The sequence below is a fragment of the Marmota monax genome, unplaced genomic scaffold, assembly GCF_021218885.2.
Source record: "Marmota monax isolate L192 unplaced genomic scaffold, Marmota_monax_Labrador192_F-V1.1 WCK01_AAM20220418_F8-fsc00001, whole genome shotgun sequence".
In the NCBI taxonomy this organism is placed as follows: Eukaryota; Metazoa; Chordata; class Mammalia; order Rodentia; family Sciuridae; genus Marmota; species Marmota monax.
The window spans coordinates 30,295,738-30,316,943 of record NW_026693777.1 but is presented as its reverse complement, the minus strand read 5'-3'; the positions used below and the strand labels follow the sequence as shown (position 1 = coordinate 30,316,943).

The following is a 21,206-nucleotide window of genomic DNA, read 5'->3' as shown; positions in this document are numbered from 1 at the left end:
CTTGCTTTTTCAAAATCATGGACCTATAATTTCTGTCAGTAAAAATCAGCAGACCTATCACCTGAGAGCTAATGATAGACTTGTCCCTTATTTCAAATACCACAGTGATTTTACATAGCAGTTACTCAATGATATTTTTACTGATTTATGATATTCCCTTTGAAACTTTTCTTGGGAGAGCTTGTACTAAGGCTTTGGGTTGGGTACTAATGAGCCATTTATTGCATGTGTACAAATTATAAACTCCCAGGCACTCCCTGGTATAGCAAGATCCTTTGTTAGTTTTATCCAACATGAAATTGACACCAAAGGGTTCATAGAGATAAACAAGAGAATAAGTGTAGCTAAAAGGAAGTTTGATCACGCAATTAGGTGTAGTAAGATCTCTAAGTAACAAAGGCACAAGCTTTATCTATCCCTAAAATGAGCAAGATGACCAATAAGAAAGGCAAGAGTGTGACTCATCCCTTGTCTCTATAGCAACGTGCTTGGCTACTCATTTTCTTATTACCAGGGGATAACCCTCTGGGACTACCACGCCTGGCCATGTGGACTTATGACTCAAAGTCTTAAGATTTACAGCATATTCCTAAGAGACAAAGGGCATTCCTGTGAGTAAATCCATTGGAATACCCAAAGATTAAACATTTACTGTGGGTGATCCATTCAAGTAAATTGACTGCTAGGCTACCTCTTCAGAGGAGGGTTTATATTTTTGTAATCAATCTCCAGCCACACAGTGATTTCTGTGTGTCAGCTTAGAGGGGACAACAGTGCAGAAACAGTTTGGCCATGAAGGCCTTTCAAATTTTATCCTAGAGAATGCCAAGACACTTTTTCAATTCTAGCAAGTGAGTCCTTTGAGTGGTCATTTCCCTCCTATGGTGGAAAACTGGGTGAAGTAATTTATCTTTACATTATTTACAACTGATTGGTTGTTTTATGGAGTGCTGGAATTCTGTGGGAACTAGGTGATTCCTGGATAGGCCAGTTGCTGCAAGATTCTTTTGCTGTTTTTCCAGATAAATTAGACAAGTCAGGACTTCTGGACTTGGCTCCTAGGTACCAAGAAGCTGGGATAAATAAATAACTTCTCCTGTGTTTTGGTCCATTCAGGCAGCTGTAACAATAACACCCATAGGTTGGGTGGCTTATATATAAACAACAGAAATTTTTTTCTCATCATTCTTCAAGCAGGGAAGTCTAAGACCAAGGCTGTGTTTCTGGTTCATAGAGGGTGCCTTCTGACTATGTCCTCACTAGATAGAAGGGACAGGGGGTCTCTCTTGGGCCTCTTTTATAAGGTTACTAATCCCACTCATGAGGGCTCTGTTCCCATGACCTAACCATGTCCCCCAATTATCTGCCTCCTGATATCATCAGCTTGGGGGTTAGGATTTCAACATGGAATTTGCGGAGGGAGCATAACATTCAGAGCATAGAATCCTGACAGTAAAAATGAAACAATAATACTTACCTAATTCTTATAACAAAAAGAGAAGGTGAAGTTAAAAGGAGAATATACATAATTTGAATTTTGTGTGAGATAAAGTATTAGAATTATCAAATAATTGCTTCATAAGGGAATTTCTCTGAGACTAGGTCTATTGATTTAATAAGAAGTATTTAGTCAGGACTGTGGTTATAGCTCAGTGGTAGAGCGCTTGCCTAGTATGTGTAAGGCACTGAGTTCCATACTCAGCACCACATAAAAATAAAATAAAGATATTGTGTCCACCTACAACTAAAAATAAACATTTAAAAAAACAATAACATTAAAAAAAAGAAGTAGTATTTAGTCAGCTCCCTAGGGAACTGATAATTGACAGGTTTTCTGCTTTTTTGTTTTTGTAAGTATAACAATCTATTAGTTGAATTATTTACTTATTAAATGTTTGGTCCTTTTTAAGGAGCATTAAATAGTTAACTAGAGGGAAGAGCCTTGAAAAGGATCAAGTCAAATAGCCCAAAGGATTTTCTTCTAGTGCTCACACCATGAATTTATTCACTTAGCAAATATATATTGAGTGCCTATTATGTGCCACTGGGATACATTAGTCAAAAGTATAGTAAAGACTATATGTGTAATATGAATTGAATTGCATTCTGCTATCATACGTACCAAATTAGAATAAATAGATAATTTAATAATAATTTTTAAAAAGTATAGCAAAGAGCTGGTTGTGGTAGCTCACACCTGTAATCCCAGCGGCTCAGGAGGTTTAGACAGGAGGATCAAGAAGAGTTCAAAGTCAGCCTCAGAACAGGCTTAGACAGGAGGATCAAGAGTTCAAAGCCAGCCTCAGAAAGAGGTGCTAAGCAACTTAGGGAGATGCTCTCTCTAAATAAAATACAAAACAGGGCTGGGGATGTGGCTTGGTTGTTGAGTGCCCCTGAGTTCAATTCCTGGTACCCTCCCAAAAAAAGTATAACAAAGAAGCTGGTGGCAAGGTGTGTGTGGATGGGGGTGAGGGTGGTGGCAATAATAAACAATAGACATAATAAATAAGCCAATCCTATCAAATGCTGGCAGTAAATAAGTATGATGGAAAAAAGAAATGTTAGAAAGGGGAAAGGGATCAGCAGCATGAGTAACTGGAAAAGGTGTGAACTACAATGTTCAGCAGGGTAGAAGAGTAGACTCAGAGAAGGTGACAATGAGAAATGACTCAGTGGAGATGAGAGAGTCATAGGGAACTGCCAGTGTGAGGACGCTGGATCAGCAGGAGTCTTGTGTGTAGGAGGAACAGAACAGAGCGAGCAAAGAGGAGAGTGATAGGAAGGAAAGTCAGAGTTAAATTTTAAATTAAAATGTTTGCTAAAAGTAGGCCCAAATCTTCATCATGTGGGATTAGGCCCCAACTTTCTTAATAACACTTCTTTGGCGCAATAATTAAACCTAGAATCAATAAATGGGAGGATTCAAACTAAAAAACTTCTCAGCAAAAGAAACAATCAGTGAAGTGAATAGACAGCCTACAGAATGGGAGCAAATCTTTACCACAGGCACATCAGATAGAGCACTAATCTATCTTAGGATATATAAAGCACTCAAAAACCTTAACACCAAAAAACAAACAAACAAAAAAACCCAAATAACCCAATCAATAAATGGGCCAAGGAACTGGAAAGGAACTGGACACTTCTCAGAAGAAGATATACAATCAACAAATACATGAAAAAAATGTTCAATGTCTCTAGCAATTAGACAAATGCAAATCAAAACTACTCCAGTCAGAATACAAACAATAATAAGTGTTGGTGAGGATGTGGGGAAAAAGGCACACTCATACATTGCTGGTGGGACTGCAAGTTGGTGCAGCCAATCTGGAAAGCAGTATGGAGATTCCTTGGAAAAGTGAGAATGGAACCACCATTTGACCCAGCTATCCCACTCCTCGGTCTAAACCCAAAGGACTTAAAAACATACTACAGGGACACAGCCACATCAATGTTTATAGCAGCACAATTCACAATAGCTAAACTGTGGAACCAACCTAGATGCCCTTCAGTAGATAAATGGATAAAGAAACTGTGGTACATATACATAATGGAATATTGCTCAGCAATAAAAGAGAATAAAACCATGGCAGTTGCAAGTAAGTGGATAGAGTTGGAGAATATAATGCTAAGGGAAGTTAGCCAATCCCAAAAAAACAAATGCCGAATGTTTTCTCTGATATAAGGAGGCTGGTTCATAGTGGGGTTGGGAGGAGGAGCATGGGAGGATTAGATGAACTCTAGATAGGGCAAAGGGGTGGGAAGGGAAGAGAGGGAGATGGGGGTAGAAAAGATGGGGAATGAGATGGACATTATTACCCTAAGTATGTGTACGAAGACATGAATAGTGTGAATATACTTTGTATATAACCAGAGATATGAAAAATTGTGCTCTACATGTGTAATATGAATTGTAATGCATTTACTGTCATATATAACAAATCAGAATAAAAAATAAATAAATTAATTAAAAAAATGTTTGCTTCCTTTTTTCATTGTCCCTTAGTAGCAATATAGCTTTTATAAATTACATATTTTTTCTTCTCTAATCTTGTAAGATCTACCCCAAGTAGGCAACATTACCAGGTTGCTTAGGTCACCTAATACATACACACAAACACACACACACATTCTCACATATTGTATACATATGAAAAACTGTAATTTATTTATTTATTTATTTATTAGTTATAGGTGGACACAAGGTCTATTATTTTACTTTATGTGGTACTGAGGATCAAACCCAGTGCCTCACACATGCTTGGCAAGTGCTCTACCACTGAGCCACAACCCCAGCCTGAAAAACTGTAATTTAGACTTTTCATTTATTACTCTCCTTCAATCACATTGTATCAATGAGATTATATCACATTGCCATTTTCTATTTGGTTTTCTAAGTGAACCAGGAACCCATTGCCCCAAACAGAACACAGAACATGTGTAACTATGTCACAAAATTTTGTCACAATCACCCAGTAGCCAGTTCGAGCCAGTCCTCCTGTTTTCCCCTGAGGTTATTTATAGGTTTCCTACAGTCCTACTGTTGTGTGAGCAGGGTCCCTCTTCTGCTCAGTGCACCTCACCCTGGTGCTAACAAAGCAGTGTTGTCAGTCCTTGCCACTTGCAGCGACTGCCATGTCCTCTTAGGAAATGCCCATTACCTACTTGAGGGAACCGCCCAGTGGCACTGCCAGGAGTCCTCCCATCTATCTCTGGAGGTTTGCCAAGAGCCAAGAGCCAGTGCAGCCCTGTGTTGGGTGTATGTGGGTAGCTTCTCAAAGCTTTTCAAATACAGCCCAATCTTCCCTCCCTGGGGTGCTGTCCCTTCCCTGGTCCTTTGTTCTTACTCTTTTCTCTGACACCAAATCCCTTCCTCCTCTGGCTCAAAATCCAAAGCCTCCCAACACATCAGCTCAAGAGGACACAGAGGCTCTTCTCACTGGTGCCATCAACCAGAGGCAGAATCCCACAGTGAGACAGGATATGGCTCCTGAGTGACAGAGCAACTGAACTCCCTAATTGTTGAGAGACAATTTCACCTTATGTTCAATCATTCTTTCCATTTCTGAGTGACCATCCCAACTTCCACTAAATCTACCCAATTTCAGTGTCCATTGCAGGCCCTTTCCTTCTTCTCTCCCTCCTCCCTTCCAGTTTCCCCCTCCTCTGTCTGTTGACTAATGAATATTCCATTTCCAAAGGTCTATTTCTTTAAAATTTTTTTTAAAATTTTGTTCTTTTTAGTTATACATAACAGTAGAATGCATTTTGACATATCATACATACATGGACTATAACTTCCCATTCTTGTGATTGTACATGATGTGGAGTTACAATAGTTGTGTATTCATATATAAACATAGGAACATTATGTCTGGTTCATACTACTGTGTTTCCCATTCCCATCCCTCTGTCTTCTCTCCACTCTCCCCACTTAAACCCTTCCCCACTTCTCCCTCCTGCCCTGCCAATTGTGAATGAGCATCTGCATATCAGAGAACATTTGGCCTTTGTCTTTTTTGGGATTGGCTTATTTCACTTAGCATGATAGTCTCCCGTTCCATCCATTTATCAGCAAATGCCATGATTTAATTCTTCTTTATGGCTGAGTGATATTTTATTGTGTATATATAACACATTTTTCTTTATCCATTTATCTGTTGAAGGGCACCCAGGTTGGTTCCATAGCTTAGCTACTGTGAATTGAGCTGCCAAAGGCTTATTTCTTAGATCCTGGCATTCTTTCATCTTAACCTGTTATTTGTGATCATGGCCATATTTAATGCTCTGTGCCTAAGTTTTCTCATCTTTAAAATGGGAATAAAAATAACACTCCCTTCCATACGGGTATGTAAAGCACTAAGCATAGTACAAGGCACATTAAATACTTGAAGAATATTAGCTATTATTATTATTATCTAAACAAAAAAAAATCTATCTTGGACATCCTTAACCATCTTACTCAGTTTTTATCCAGCTAAATATCAGCTTTCTTGCAAACAACCTTTCACACAGCATAGCTTTGTCCTATTCCTTCCCTTACCAAAGCTACTTTTTACTTAATTGTTCCCTGCTTTGCAGGACTCTCCCCTAGTCTTCGAGAAAACAGACTTCCTAGGAAGGAAGTAATTGGTTTGTTCATTCATTCATTCGACAAACATTTACTGAGAACCTGCTTTGTACCACATCCTGAGCAGATGCTGAGGGTGCATCAGGAAGCGAACACCAAACCATTTAGGAATGTCAGTCAAAGGTGTCCACGCACAGTACAGTTCAGAATGGAAAGGAATGCAAAGCCGGAAACATAGGAGTTCTCATCCATATTTTAGACAGGGACACACCCTCGTTCCTCAGGAAACAAGTCACCTTGCCCTTCTGGGGTAGGCTTCGGGTAAAGGAAATGGAAACGGGATGAGATTGCCTGCGCCTGGACGGAAAATAAGTCAATAGGGTTACAACGAGCAAGCAGAACCCCCCAAAGCAGCACGCACTAAGAGCAGCTTCGCGGAGTTAAGGGATGTTCCTCTTAGGAATCTGGTGATAGGGAGAGAGGTAGGGTCCCCGCGGCCTCTCTCCTCCCTGTGTCAAGACCGCGCCCCTGGAGCGGCGGCTCTGTTTGTCCTGTGGGCGCAGGGCTGGTCCTCCCATCCCTTGGGAGAGGCCGGGGTGCGCCGGGGCACTGCCCCGCCCCGGGAGGGCGGGCCAGGCGGGCCAGGGGTATTTGAAGGCAGAGCCACCGCCCCGCCGCCAGCGCCCGCACCACCTCGCCAGGAGCCACCCGGAGAGAGCAAGAGAGACGCAAGACAAGGGTGAGCTGCGTGGGCGCGGGAGACCGCACCTGCCGACAGGGCAGAGGCTCCGGAGCGCTCACGGGGCTTGGCTGCTGGTGACCGGCGAGCGTAGAGAGCCGGGCAGCCCGCGCTATGCCAGCCCGGAGCCGAGCGTGGGCATAGTTCTGGGCACCGATCCATAACTGTTGATTCTTCCGGGGTCTGAGACCTGGGGAAAGTTAGCAACTCCCTACTGGACTCGCATACACCTAGCCCTGGGGCAGTGAGGACGTCAGGCACTGGGCACTCTCTGCGCTGCCGCACAGTGGAAGCTATGGTCCCACCCTCTGCCAGCCGTGCTTTGCGTGTAGAGTAAGCCCTAACCCACAATGAGCCGCCTGCCAGTCCGCTAGGTCCCAGCGCGGGGGAGTGGTGGGTGCGATGGGTCATCAAACTGAACGGCTCCTTCTAGCTTGGTGTTATGAACAGGCTCTCCCTTCCCGGTGCATGAGGTACCTTCCTGGGGGCTCTGTAGGTCTTGTGGGACCCCTGACTTGGCTGACCAGGCCACTTTGGGGCATCTGCTGAGCTTTCATCTGCAGGAGATATTGCTGTGGATGCAAATGAGTTCTTCCAGCAGTGGCAAGGCCTGCAGCCTCTCTTTGAAATCTGACCCCACAGAAAATGATGCTGCCCCAAAGCCCAAGTGGATCTGTGCCTGACTTAGCAAAGACTGAAACCTTTAAGCGTTTGTTAAATCAAGTGACTCATCCCTGCTCAGACTGGCTAATATGGGCAATAATCATCTCAAAAGGGTGCTGAGGATGTGTTGGGTGTGGCAAGATATGGGTTCCGGGGTGCAAAAGTCTAGCTGGGGGCTTGTAAAATGAGTGTGAGGATTTATTCTGAATTATTATTTGCTCATCTGAAAACTTAAACTGCTTGCATTCTGAGGAGTAGGTACTTAATGCCAGGGAGTAAGGGAGACATGAATTAAGGCCTGTGAGTTATGTGTCAGCCCAGTCCTTAAGGACATGGATACCTATTGCAGACACTGTGGAATATTTGTAAAGTGACTCCTTGGAGTTGGGTTGCTAGACAATGAGAATACCTGGACCTCAGTCTGTTTCCAGAATCCTGGAAAGGAATGGAAGTTAGGTTGAGTTAACTCTAACAAAAATGATAATGATAAAATTAAACACATAGGTGGGCCCAGAGCATGAAAAAAACTTTCACCAACTAACAGTTTTGTAACTTGCTTGCCTCAATTTCATAAACTTTTCATGTTAGGAAACTATGTGTTTCCGTGAAAATTAAAATTTAATAATAATGACTTACTTTTCTGCCATTAAGTCTCCTTTCTAGATACTGATTTTGAGTCCTTTTAAAGTAGAATCTTTCATTCCAAGGATGGTCATGCATTCTCCTTGATCTTAGGGGAATTGGAGCTATTTCCTAAATTCATAATTTGGAAGGTTACATTTGAAATGAGCACTTATCCATATTCTGGGGAGAAGTTTGATGATGGGCCTTTGAATATTTGGAGCTTAGAAAAATCTAAGTTACACACAAAGCTGAACCTAGAACCTTCATTGCTTGGAATCTTCATTAGCCAGACTTGAAATCGTCACTGCAAGAGAAACCTATATTCATAAAGTATAACTTGAGAATCTAATGTTGACCTTACCTACCAATTGACTTGTAAGTACTTATGTACCTGAAACTACCAGTAACTCATCCACAACCTTGCTTTTCTTTCCTGTGATTGTTTAAGACACTGGCTCTTGGTGCCAGAACTGGTTCTCATTAAATTGAGTGGCTAACTGAGGAGGATAATGCATGCTGTATGCTTCAAGTTTGCTGGTGACTAAGGGTCATGTGTTTGCCATTGACTGCTCTCCAGCTTTTCCAAAGGGGAAAAAAAATCAGTAACTGAGAAGCACAAAGTAACTTTACCTTCCTTAGTGCTCAGGAACTATGACGAGAAAGAAACCTTAGGAAAGGGCAGGTCTTCTTTCTCCTAACTCAGCATCTCAGAGTTACCCACTCAGTCTCAGCAAGGGCAGGAGGTAGACAGCCTCATGTGGGTTCTAGGAGAGTTGGGAATGCCTGGGAGCTCTGAGGAAATACCTCCAAAGTCTACTTCATTACAGCTTGTTTAAAGACAGGAGCCTTAATTTTTAAATTTTTTTGTTGGGTGTGTAATGGGCATTGAACTCAGAGGCACTCAACCACTGAGCCACATACCCAGCCCTATTTTGTATTTTACTTAGAGACAAGGTCTCACTGAGTGCCACCAAAGCGGCAGACAGGAACCTTATGAGGAGAAATTTTAAGTGTTCCTGGGAACCCAGACAACTGGATTGATTGCTAGGTGGGCCTAGAAGAGTAATGTGCAGTGACTAACTACTCTTTATTAAAGGGAAGAGCTACCAATTAACAGCTAATTAAAACGGTCTGTTTTCTGACTCATGTTTAAATTTCTTATTCCAAAATTATACTGAGCTTCTTACTGTTGGTATTTTCAAATGTGGAGATCCAGGTAGTATTTCTGTAATTGTTCATCTTTGATAAAGTTCCCTCTGCTCCCCTGCACCTCAAAATTCTCTGAGACTAGAAGAATCAGGATGGAGTTCACATATCTATACTTCTGCAGAGTAGGAAGATTTTTTTAAAAAACATTTGATCGTATGCATCTCTCTTTATATAAACTACTCACCTTTAAAAAAAAAAAGAAATTTTCTAGACAAGGAAAATACTTGTAATAAGAGATCCTTTTTTTCCCCCTCCCTAAGTTCTGATGTTACTAATCTTGACTTCAGAAGAACACCAGTTATAATCATTTTCAAATAGGAGATCTGAATGGTTGGGAGTTGGCATAATCCAAATAGTGCATAACTAGTTTTTGGAAAAGTACAACTTATTGGCTAAAGTGTGGATATAATTAGCACAGTGACTATGCAAAATGGCATCCTTTTATTAAATATTACTGTGTGCTGAATTAGTCATCCAGTTAGTTTTCTGACAAAAACACAATCTTGTTTTCAGTTCAATTAGAATTTCAGCATGCTCTGTAGTTCTGGTTGAATAGACCAGAGAATTAATTTCTTGGTGAAGTCATTAATACTTTCAAACAGCTATAAACTTTCAAGGTGCAAGGTTTTGAATTAGTGTAGAATGAGCCTAAATTAGGAGTCAGGAGACTTGGGCCCTGGTTCCTGACCTGTCAATGACAGGTTGACTCTGTGGACCTATTTCCTTGCTTTACAGTGGGAATATTAATTTCTTCCTGTAATCCTCATGAGCTTAACAGAATCAAATAGATAAGGTATGTGGAAAATGCTTTGCATTCTGAGAAGCCCCACACAAATGCAGTGTCATTATTCTAATGTGTCAGAGGAATGTGTCACAACACAGTCCAAACTGTCATCCAAGGCATACGTGAAACACAGTGAAAATACAGTGAACTCTGTTGTGTTCCTCAAATTGCATTTGGTCAGATTGGAAAATAAACTAAACAGATTTGAGCAGGTTTTGGGTGGAATAAATGCTAAGTATGGAAATGGCCCCTTTGAGTTTCTGGCCTTCATCAGTCTTTACAGTCATCTTAATTTGATCAGAGTTATATTAATAAGGCACCTATGAGGCACATGATACCAATAGAAACTTTAATTTGTGCAACTGAAACTCCCTGGTTGGTTTTTATTGATGTGAGTATGTACATTTACATAGGGATTCGCATGCTGACAGTCTAGATTGGTGGTTCTCAGCTAGGCATGGCTTTGCCCAAAGGGATATTTGGCAAGGTCTGAAGACACTTTGGGTTATTACAAATTGTAGGGTGGTGTGCTACTGACATCTTATAGATTGAAGCCAGAAATGTGGCTAAATAGCCTAAATGCACAGGATCACACTGTGCCACAAAATGTCTATCTGAAGTGACAGTAATATGAGATTGAACATAAGTTCCTGTGCAGTGGGGGACATTTCAAAGAAACCAAATGCTTATAAAAATTATTGCTGAGTCTTTGGTACATTGTTCATGGGTGGAAAAGGGTGTGCGATCAAAGGATGCTAAGCTCTCTGCCCACCTTGAAGTTCAAGATTGTTTTCTACCAGTGTCCAAAATGAGAGAGGCTTTATTTTCTTAAGTAATTTGCTTTCTTTTTCTTTTCTGTAACCACTCTTCCCTCAAGTTCCTCCAGTGGTGGCAGCACAGTTTCCTATACAGTATTGTGACAGTCTTGTGGGGGAAAGGCACACAAGCATAGGAGCTTCCCACTTTTGCTCTAGAAGTTTAAGTTCAATAGGAAATACAAGGTGGGGAAGGAATAGTAAGCTCTAGGAGTCACTGTGATTTTCCTGTCAAACTGCTGGTAGTTTTCCACCATGGGAGATGGGCATGGTCATAACCTGATTCTAAATAAGTTGGAGAATAACCAGGGTAAAAGAGATGGGAAAAAAATTAGTAAAAGGTAATGTCTGAGAGTGATATAAATAACAGTAGTATAAATACATCTTGTGTATGTAAATGAAGTACATATTAAGTCCTAGGAGGAGCTATGCCTTTTTTTTTTTTTTTGCAGAGAATTTTAATATCACGCATTTTTAGGACCTATCATGTAGTTGTCATTTACTGAATCCCTTTTGGGACCATGTCATTTCTTTAAAATGAGTAATTAACACAAGTAAACAAATAAAGGAAGAAGAGATTCTAGTTGTTTATAAGTCTGGGTAATTTTGACTATGACACAGTTTATCCTGAGCTTAGAAAGAAGTCACCCAGGATGCAGGAGTTCTGGGCTACCCTTCAACTGCCCTGCAGAATGGAAGCAGCTATAGCAGGAGCAGGTGTGAAGCACCTTGTGCTTTTGGAGACTTGGTTCAGGGGAAGGAGCAGGAGGGAGCAGTAAATTTTCTCCAGCCCTGTGGCAGCTTTGAGCATGACAAACCTTGTTTGACAGTTCCCACTCCAAAATGTTTTTCTTTTTCTTTTTTTTTTTTAGAGAGAGAGAGAGAATTTTTAAATATTTATTTATTTATTTTTAGTTTTTCGGCAGACACAACATTTTTGTTTGTATGTGGTGCTGAGGATCAAACCCGGGCCGCACGCATGCCAGGCGAGTGTGCTACCGCTTGAGCCACATCCCTAGCCCCCAAAATGTTTTTCTCCACATTGTTTTGTTGAGTTTCTTCACCTTGGTTTGTTATAGTGCCCAAGATTTTATTTGGAATACACGTACCTTGGAAAAAAGAAAAGAAAAAAGCACTTCCAAATAAATGTCACTATCCTTCAAGGCTTAGTTCAAATACTATGTTCCCTTCCCTGCTCCGAAGTTAGCTTCCCAGGTTTGCATTCCCACAGCATATGGCCTGACAGCATGGATCACTTATTCTTTTGTATTTGCCTACGTCTGCCTGCCCAGCTGGACTGTGGGCCCTTTGCCATACAGATCCTGGCCTGTTCATCTGAACATCCAGATAGGAGCCTGCACAGTGCCTGACCTGGAGCAGGCATCAATGTGCTCCAGTGATGGAATAAATAATCAAGCAGCAGGTAGAGCTGTTTTTCAGATCTCACTAGGGTATGGGGCTGTCAGAGGGAAGAAAAGGGGACTTAAGTCATACCAACAACTAAGCCCTTTGTGAGGGGTAGTGGAGAGAGGGCACGAAGGAGAGTGATGGAGGCTCAGGACAAACCATGACTATTTTAATTATTTACCTAGAAAAAAGGCAGAACATTTTCTTCCTGCTCCTTCTCCCTCGTGCATTGTATGTCCTCTTACTCTCAGATTTCAGAACACAAGCTAATGTGATCCAAGTTTGAATTTGAATAAATAGGGTTTAGTAATGTAGCTGGAAAGCATCCCCACCCATTACTGTTTTTATGGTTTGGCACTGTTGACTTAGGCAATATACCTATAGATTGAGTAGAACTGCCCATGAAGTATTCAGGAAGTTAAATCTTAGGGAAATTAGTGAGTCCAGTGATAACAACACACTCTCTCTCTCTTTTCTCCTCAGGAAAATGGCAGACAGTTTTTCGGTAAGTGCTTCATGTCAGTTTTCTTAGCTTCATACACATTCACATAGGTGTAGGGTTTCATTTTTACCACCAGACTTTCCCTTCTCACTGTCCGACTACACTGTTTCCACTGAGGGCCTGTTAGCTTGTTTTTTCAGCAGCAGTTTGGGGGAAGAAAGCCAGGCAGAAGCCTGTGAGTCTGCAACAGTCACTCACCCTGCTAGAAGCACCAGGAAGTGCAGCCCAATCTGAGCATCCTCATGTTTGAGATTGGTTTCTCATGTTGATTCAAAAGCTTGTGCTCCAGAGACTGACACAAGAGAATCAAAAGTTTGAGGCCATCCTGGCAACTTAACAAAATCCTGTCTCAATCAATCAATGAGTAAATAAATAAAGGGTGGTGGTGCAGAGGATGTAGCTCAGTGGTGAAATACTATACTTGCGGGGGATGTGGCTCAGGCGGTAGTGTGCTTACCTGGCATGCGTGCAGCCCGGGTTTGATCCTCAGCACCACATACAAACAAAGATGTTGTGTCCGCCGAGAACTAAAAAATAAATATTAAAAAATTCTCTCTCTCTTTAAAATGAAAAAAAAAAAAAAAAAAAAAAAAAAAAGAAAGAAATACTATACTTGCCTTTTGTGCCCCAGGCTCTGAGTTTGATCCCCAGTACTGCAGTAAATAAGTACATACATACATACATACATAAAATAAAGAAAAAAGCATGTGTTTGTAGATCAAGGAGAGCTACCTCCTGACTTCAGCAAATTACAAAAAACTGAGATGATGGGTGGCTAGAAAAAGTGAAGAAACATATAGAATCCCAACGTCTAATTTTAGTCTTTGGAACTCAAAACTATTAATAGGTGGGGAAAATTTATTGATAATTAATTTTGTACCTTTCCCATATTTCTCTACTTCTTAGATCACATGCTTGTTTTTCTGAAAAATCTGTTTTCATGAATATTTTGTATCTTGTAATTGTTTATGTCTTTCTTTTCAGCTTAATGATGCCTTATCTGGGTCTGGAAACCCAAACCCTCAAGGATGGCCTGGTGCATGGGGGAACCAGCCTGGGGCTGGAGCAGGGGGCTACCCAGGAGCCTCTTATCCTGGGGCCTATCCCGGGCAGGCACCTCCAGGGCCCTACCCTGGACAGGCACCACCTGGAGCCTACCCAGGGCAGACACCTCCGGGGCCCTATCCTGGACAGGCACCTCCTGGTGCCTACCCTGGACAGGCACCTCCTGGTACCTACCCTGGCCCAACTGCACCTGGACCTTATCCTGGACCTCAGGCACCTGGAGCCTACCCAGGGCAACCAGGTGGGCCTGGGGCCTACCCACCTCCAGGACAGCCAAGTGCTCCTGGAGCCTACCCTGCTGCTGCTGGCCCCTATGGCACCCCTGCTGGACCACTGGTAAGATGGAGTAACTCTGTCATGGAATTGATGTGCAGAGGGCTCAGGGAAACTATATACCTTCAGCTTACAGCCACATTCTGAAAACCAGCTACTGGTGTGTGTTGATTTGGTAGAAAAAAACAAGTGTTCATATTGCATTTATTTTGTACTGTTAGTATAAAGTGAAGGTAAAACACCTTTTTAAGGCATTATAAAGCTGCTTTTAATATAAATCAAGTTAGGATTGTAGTAATGTTGATTCAAAAGCTTGTGCTTTTTAGTAGGATTGAGAGAAAGAATGCCATGCCATTGGTATGCATCTATATTATTTAACCCCAAAACCACCCCATACCATACTGTTATTACCCTCATTTTATGCATGACGAAATGGGGCAAAGGAAAAGTTATATAATTTGCCCAGGGTCACTGAAGGAACATGTAGGGGAACCAAGGTAATCTGGTTTTGAAAAACCTCTTAAAGATAATTCTGATATAAGGTTTGAATTTTCATGCAGATTAAAATACATTTTAACAAGTGAGTTCCAAATGAATACATAACTCAAGGAATCCAGGTACACTCAGTCATGGATATTTCCCTTGCAAATTGATAGTCTAGTTGAAAGAGAAGATCTAAATGAAGAAAGAGCTATCCAACAGTGTTGGATGTGACTTTGGAGAAGATGGCTCAAGGCAGCGCCGTCTTCTTCTGGAACAGTTTGGAGGAAAGCTCAGAGAAGATGTGGGGACAGTGGGTAGTACAGGGCAGTGCCTGGCACAGGGTCAGTCAAGAGCAGGCAGGCAGGAGACTTGAAGGCTGTGGAGACAGGCATATATGAGAGACTGCAGAGAAGAGCTTCCAGGACCTATTAAGTCTTAGGAGTCAGGACTCTGGCTTTCAAGGCTGGACAACTAGAACATCAGCAAAGCTTTAGCCCCAACTGGGAACTCAGGAAGAGAAACTGATGGATGGGAGAAGGCAGGGGAGACACTTTCCGTTCACACTTGCTGGACTTGAGGCTCTAGTAGCAATGCCAGGTAGGAGGAAATGCAGAGCTAGTGAAGATCAGGCTAGAGGTGAAAGCTTCATGTGGTAGTTGAACCCAGGGGAAAATGTTATAAAGGGAGAGAAGAGGCCACAGATTGAGTTTCAGGGATATTCATGGCATCTTGAACATGGATGGAGAATACACATCTGTGGAATGAACTGTCTAAGTGTTCATCCCACAGACAGAACTTAAGCTTTTCCAGAAATTAGTCTGTGTGAATGAGGTGTGGATTGAAATAGCCCTCGGAGTGTTCTAAGAGGGAAGCTTATTTCTCTAGCCCCGGGGCAAGGCAGCCTGAAAGTCAGAACAGATGGCCTAAACTGGGGCTGTATTGTTCACAAATACTAATTGTGACTGAACTTTAGCTATATTTTTTTTCTTTCCCCAAGAAAAATGACTGTTGACACACATATACTTGTTCTTTCCCAGACTGTGCCTTATGAGCTGCCCCTGCCAGGAGGAGTCATGCCTCGCATGCTGATAACAATTATGGGTACTGTGAAGCCCAATGCAAACAGGTAAAGAGGCAACTTGACCTATCTGTTGATTCATTTTTGAATATAGAATGATATATTCTAAATTTTAATGATATTTCCAAAATTACATGTTCAGGATCTTGGCTATACTGTCATATGGGATTATCTCATATTCAATATATGTTCCCAAATAATTTTTTTTAAGTGTCAGGGTCATTCACTGTAAACGGTAACACACCCTAATCTGTGTTTTGGTATTCATTGTATCATTTAATTTTCACAGTTGAAGGCAGGACAAGGAACAATGCTACCTCTTTTACAAATAAAACCAATGCTCATGTCCTATAGATAAGTGGCAAGCCTGGGAACCTCAGTCTTCTGAGTAAACACTGTTAAAAGGTTTGAAAAGATTCTATCCATTGACAACTTCACCAAAATAAAACAACCTTTGTCATTGGAACTGGTTTGGCTAGGATGTAGGCTGAGGTAGGCTAGGATGGAGTAAGGTTTTATTGAGCTAATTTAGGAAAATTCATGCTGGTTTATGGTTGCCATGGCTGCCTGGCCCTGGTTGTCACCACTGGTGCTGGTTAAACTTACATACAGTATGAAGAGGCTGAAAAGGTCCTAAAGCCATCCCCTAAACCTGTCCCTGAAGTTAGTGCCATTAAAGCTCCTCCAGCCATTGGTGAGCTGCATCTCTAAGTCTTATAGGCAGTACACAAAAGGTATGCATTCAAATCATGTCACAGGCTTCTTCAAGAAGATTATTTATTTATCCATAAATAACCTGAGTTATCTGTCAATTTATTGCTGGGGAATCAATGAAAGCCACATCCTGTCACCAGATGAGCACATGTTCTAATTGGATAATTTTACATTCACATAGCCCCCTGGTTTTTCCTCCAGCCAGCCTCCTCTGGTTCTGCATGGAAGTATCTACCCTAAGCCAATCTTTCTTTTTACACACCTAGACAGCATCTCTAAGGTCAACCTTTCCTCACACAAAGAAACTTGTTTGGCAGTAAATTACTGTATGCCTATGTCCTTATACATGTTGCTTCCCAAGGTAACAGAGTCTAGCACACCTTCCTGTGCATGTGGTACCCATGATTTGTTGGTATCTGTTTTCCTCCTCCAGTAACCCCAAACACAGAGAACCACACAGTATCCTTGCCTCAGTTCGTCATTGCAATGGGAAGTTTAGTTGCAGTAATACTAGAGATGTATACTGAGACCATGGTTGATCAAAACTGATTCTGATTAAAATGGTTAATGGCAGTAAATGAAAAAAAAAATTGCAGCTTGGTCCTGCAAATTCTGTGAGGAACTACATGAAAAAAAAAAGTGCTTGACAGAGTTGACAGTATCTTCCTTTTCACTGAAAACAGAGCCATTGAATATTTAGTCAAATACAAATTCTATTGCCATTTTCCCTTGTAAATTGTAAATTGTGGTTGAATGTGACTGGCTGAGGGATTCAAAATTCCCAGAGAATCCATCAATCTAGAGCACAAACCTTATTTAAAAACACCAGCTGATTCCTGATGCTCTATGGAAAAACCTTGAAAAACTCAGGAGTAGGCTTGATCTTTTAATAAAGAAACTTGTATTTGCATTACCATCTAAGAAGAAAAAGAGTCAAAAAGTTCAACTAGCACTTTCATTAGTTCCACCTTTCATCACGGAGTATGCAACGTTGTTTTTTTGTCATAGCTTTACAATTTAGCAACTACAGTATATCATTCTTGCTGTTTTAGAGGAAGTAGGTTTCTGACTAACCACAAGGAAGCCAAGTATTTTAGCTGACTTGCCTTTAACAAATATTAGAAGCAACCTGGCAGTGCAGGTAAGAGAGAACCAATACTATCTGTTCAGGCATAGTGTTTTCAAAGTGGTTCTAAACCTGTATAAGGAAACCCTGAAGGGTTCTCATGAATGAGTCTGTAAGGAGGGGATTACAGCTGAATGGGAATATGGGACCAAGGACACTAAGGTAATATGCACATGCGCGCGCACACACACACACACACACATGCCTTGCTGACTTTAAGATTTTGACAGTAAATAAATTTGGGGATTAGTGTACTTCCTAGTTTGAACCCATTCTCTGGCTTGTTTGCTTCTATTCAGAAAAATTTCCTATGTATTATAAAATAATTGGCTTTTTAGAAACTTATATGCTCTTCACGTGATAAAAAATGCAATTTTGATCATTTTAATAACTCTGGTCTTTGGTTTAAAACAGAATTGCTTTAGACTTCAAGAGAGGGAATGATGTTGCCTTCCACTTTAACCCACGTTTCAATGAAAACAACAGGAAAGTCATTGTATGCAATACAAAGCTGGATAATACATGGGGAAAGGAGGAAAGACAGTCGGTTTTCCCATTTGAAAGTGGTAAACCATTCAAAGTAAGTGGTTGCTACTATTATATATTAATAATATGTATTTCTCATGGGGAGTCACTCTAAAACCACAGCACATTGAAATGAATTTTTACCAGCTGTCCTGAGGCACCAAACCAGCCTGTCTCCTCCCTACCTTTAGACTTCGCAGGCTAAGAAAATGGCTGAGAGTGAGACATTCCCTAATTCTTTGCAGGCATTTCACCATCATCACAGTTGCCACCCACCCTCACTGCAAGCTAAAGATTTTCTAGAAATTAATAAAAAATGGCAGAAAGTCTTTATGTCAGTTATTTCCCTAAAACAATATGGTTGGCATAAAATCAAAAGGAAATGTTCACCATGTGCGGTGGCACATGCCTGTAATCCCAGTGGCTCGGGAGGCTGAGGCAGAAGGATCAAGAGTTCAAAGCCAGTCTCAGCAACTTAGTGAGACCCTGTCTCTAATAAAATATAAAACAAAAGGGCTGGGGATGTAGTTCAGTGGTTGAGCACCCCTGGGTACCTCAGCTTCTCTCAACCTGCAGTACCAAAAGGAAAAACAAAAACAAAAAAAAAAAAAAAAAAAAAAGAAGAAGAAATGAAATGTTCTTTTTTAATTCTAAAAATCAATATGCTTAGCTGGGTATGGTGATGCATGCCTGTAATCCCAGTGGCTCAGGAGGCTGAGGCAGGAGGATCACAAGTTCAAAGCCAGCCTCAGCAATTAGCAAGGCCATGAACAACTTATTGAGACCCTGTTTCAAAATAAAAAATAAAAAAAGGAATGAGGATGTGGCTCAGTGGTTAAATACTCGGAATCAATCCCCAGTACCAAATAAAATAAATATCAATATACATGTTTTATGAAAATAAAAATTTGTAGATGTTTAACTTAAAAAGTCTCCTATCCTCACAGAGGATTAAATTTGGTATCATTCCAGTATTTTATGTAGTGCTAGGGATCGAACCCAGTGCCTCATGTGTGCTCTACCACTGAGCTACAACCCTAGCCCAATACAACACATTTTCAATATTTATTTATGCAGTGCTTGGGATTGAGCCCAGGGATGTGGTATCACTGGGCTACATCCCCAGCCCTATATTCTGAGACAGGGACAAGCTAAGTTGCCCAGTCTGGACTTCAAATTTTTTCCATTTTTTAATAAGTGCATTATGGTTGTATTGTGTACCGATGGGGTTTGTTGTTACATATTTGTACATGCACACAACACACACTACAAAAATATAATTTGGACAATCACTCCCTTAGAACTTCTCCTCCATCCCCAACACCCACACCTTGTTCCCTTTCTTCTACTCATCTCCCTTTGATTTTTATGAGATTCACACTGTTTTTCCTTTTTTTTTTTTCCCTCTCCAGCTTCTGCATGAGAGAGAAATTACAACACTTAACCTTCTGAGTTTATTTCTCTTAACACAGTGGTCTCTAGTTCTATCCATTTTCCTGCAATTTTTCATAATTTTATATTTCTTTATTGGCTTTGAACTTTTGATCCTCCTGTCTCAGCCTCCTGGTTGCTGGGATTACAGGTGTGTGCCACCATGCTTGGCTCACATTTTTAAGTAACTGCTTCAACATATATTTATAAAGTCTGAAGCACTGAGTTAGGATTGTAGTCAATAAAAATGGCTAGACTGTAAGCTCAAGGTCAGGGACAAGGATCACAGTCTACATGTGGTAGACAGCTTTTCATTTCACAATATTATTACTTACTAGTATTTCATTGTTTAAATATGTGAGAATTTTACCAGTACCCTACTGATGAATATCTGGACTATGGAAATACGCTAAAGAATAAACCTGAAAATATTTAACCAAAATACTGTAATAACTACCCTTACATACACATCTTTCTTTCCTAGAATAACTTTATTCAAAGAATATACATGTTTAAAATTTGGATAAGGCATTGCCAAATTACTGATTACAAAAGGATGTGAGATTGCATATCTATCATTTGAGTTTCCCCTAACCCTGCCAAACTGGTTAAGGGATTCCTACTACAGTGTTTACTTTTTATTTATTTTATTTTCTTTTGCTACCAAGGATTACACTTGGGGACACTCGACTACTGAGCCACATCCCCAGCCCTATTTTGTATTTTATTTGGAGACAGGGTCTCACCAAGTTAGTATCTTGCTTTTGCTGAGGCTGACTTTGAACTCTCTATCCTCCTGTCTCAGCCTCCTGAGCCACTGAGATTATAAGCATGCATCCCTGTGCCTGGCTGTCTTTCTTTTTAAGTGCTACAAAACCTTAAAAAGTTTAATGTAGGCAAATTATGAATCTTGTCGTTTATGGTTTCATTTAGGTTCTTCTAACAATTTTGTTGCTTTGTCTTTTTTGTTTAAATAATCTGGAACTTATTTTTATTGTAAAGTTACTTTCTCTGGATCTTTTCTATTTTTTTAAATACATTTTTTTTTAGTTATAGATGGACACAATATCTATTTTTTTATTTTTATGTGGTGTTGAGGATCAAACCCAGTACCTCACATGTGCAAGGCAAACACTCTACCACTGAGCCACAACCCCAGCAACTCTGGATCTTCTTAATTGGGTCTACAAATGATAAAGATGACATGTTGAACATCCTGAGTTCAGGCTATACTTGTTTGAAATTAATGGATATTTCTATTATTCCTCTTATTTCAAATTGACAAAAACTATCTCTCTCTCTCATGCACATGTTTTGAAATATGCACACATCATGGAATGGCTAAACTGCACTAATTAACATAAGTATGACCTCACATGACAATTTGTGTGTGTGCCTTTTCAGATACAAGTCCTGGTTGAGCTTGACCACTTCAAGGTTGCAGTCAATGACGCTCACTTGCTACAGTACAATCATCGGATGAAAAATCTCAGGGAAATCAGCAAACTGGGAATTTCTGGTGACATAAACCTCACCAGTGCTTCACATGCTATGATATAATCTGGAAGGGGCAGATACTTTAAAAATAAAATTGAGTCTAAATTTTACACATTTAAAGGTTTCATATGAAAAAATTTTACCTTTATTCACCAATAGCTTTCTTGTAAGCATCCATTTAATAAATATTCTTACGCTAAA

At 40.6% G+C, this 21,206-nt stretch overlaps 1 protein-coding gene across 1 annotated transcript; it reads left to right on the top strand.

Moving 5' to 3' along the window:
- Positions 1-6,673: 6,673 nt before the first annotated feature.
- Lgals3 (galectin 3) lies at positions 6,674-21,206 on the top strand. Its single transcript, XM_046461733.2, has 6 exons — positions 6,674-6,809; positions 12,795-12,816; positions 13,798-14,214; positions 15,672-15,760; positions 17,967-18,132; positions 20,913-21,206. The coding sequence occupies exons 2-6, from the start codon at positions 12,799-12,801 to the stop codon at positions 21,066-21,068; spliced, it is 846 nt and encodes a 281-aa protein (XP_046317689.1). The 5' UTR covers positions 6,674-6,809; positions 12,795-12,798; the 3' UTR covers positions 21,069-21,206.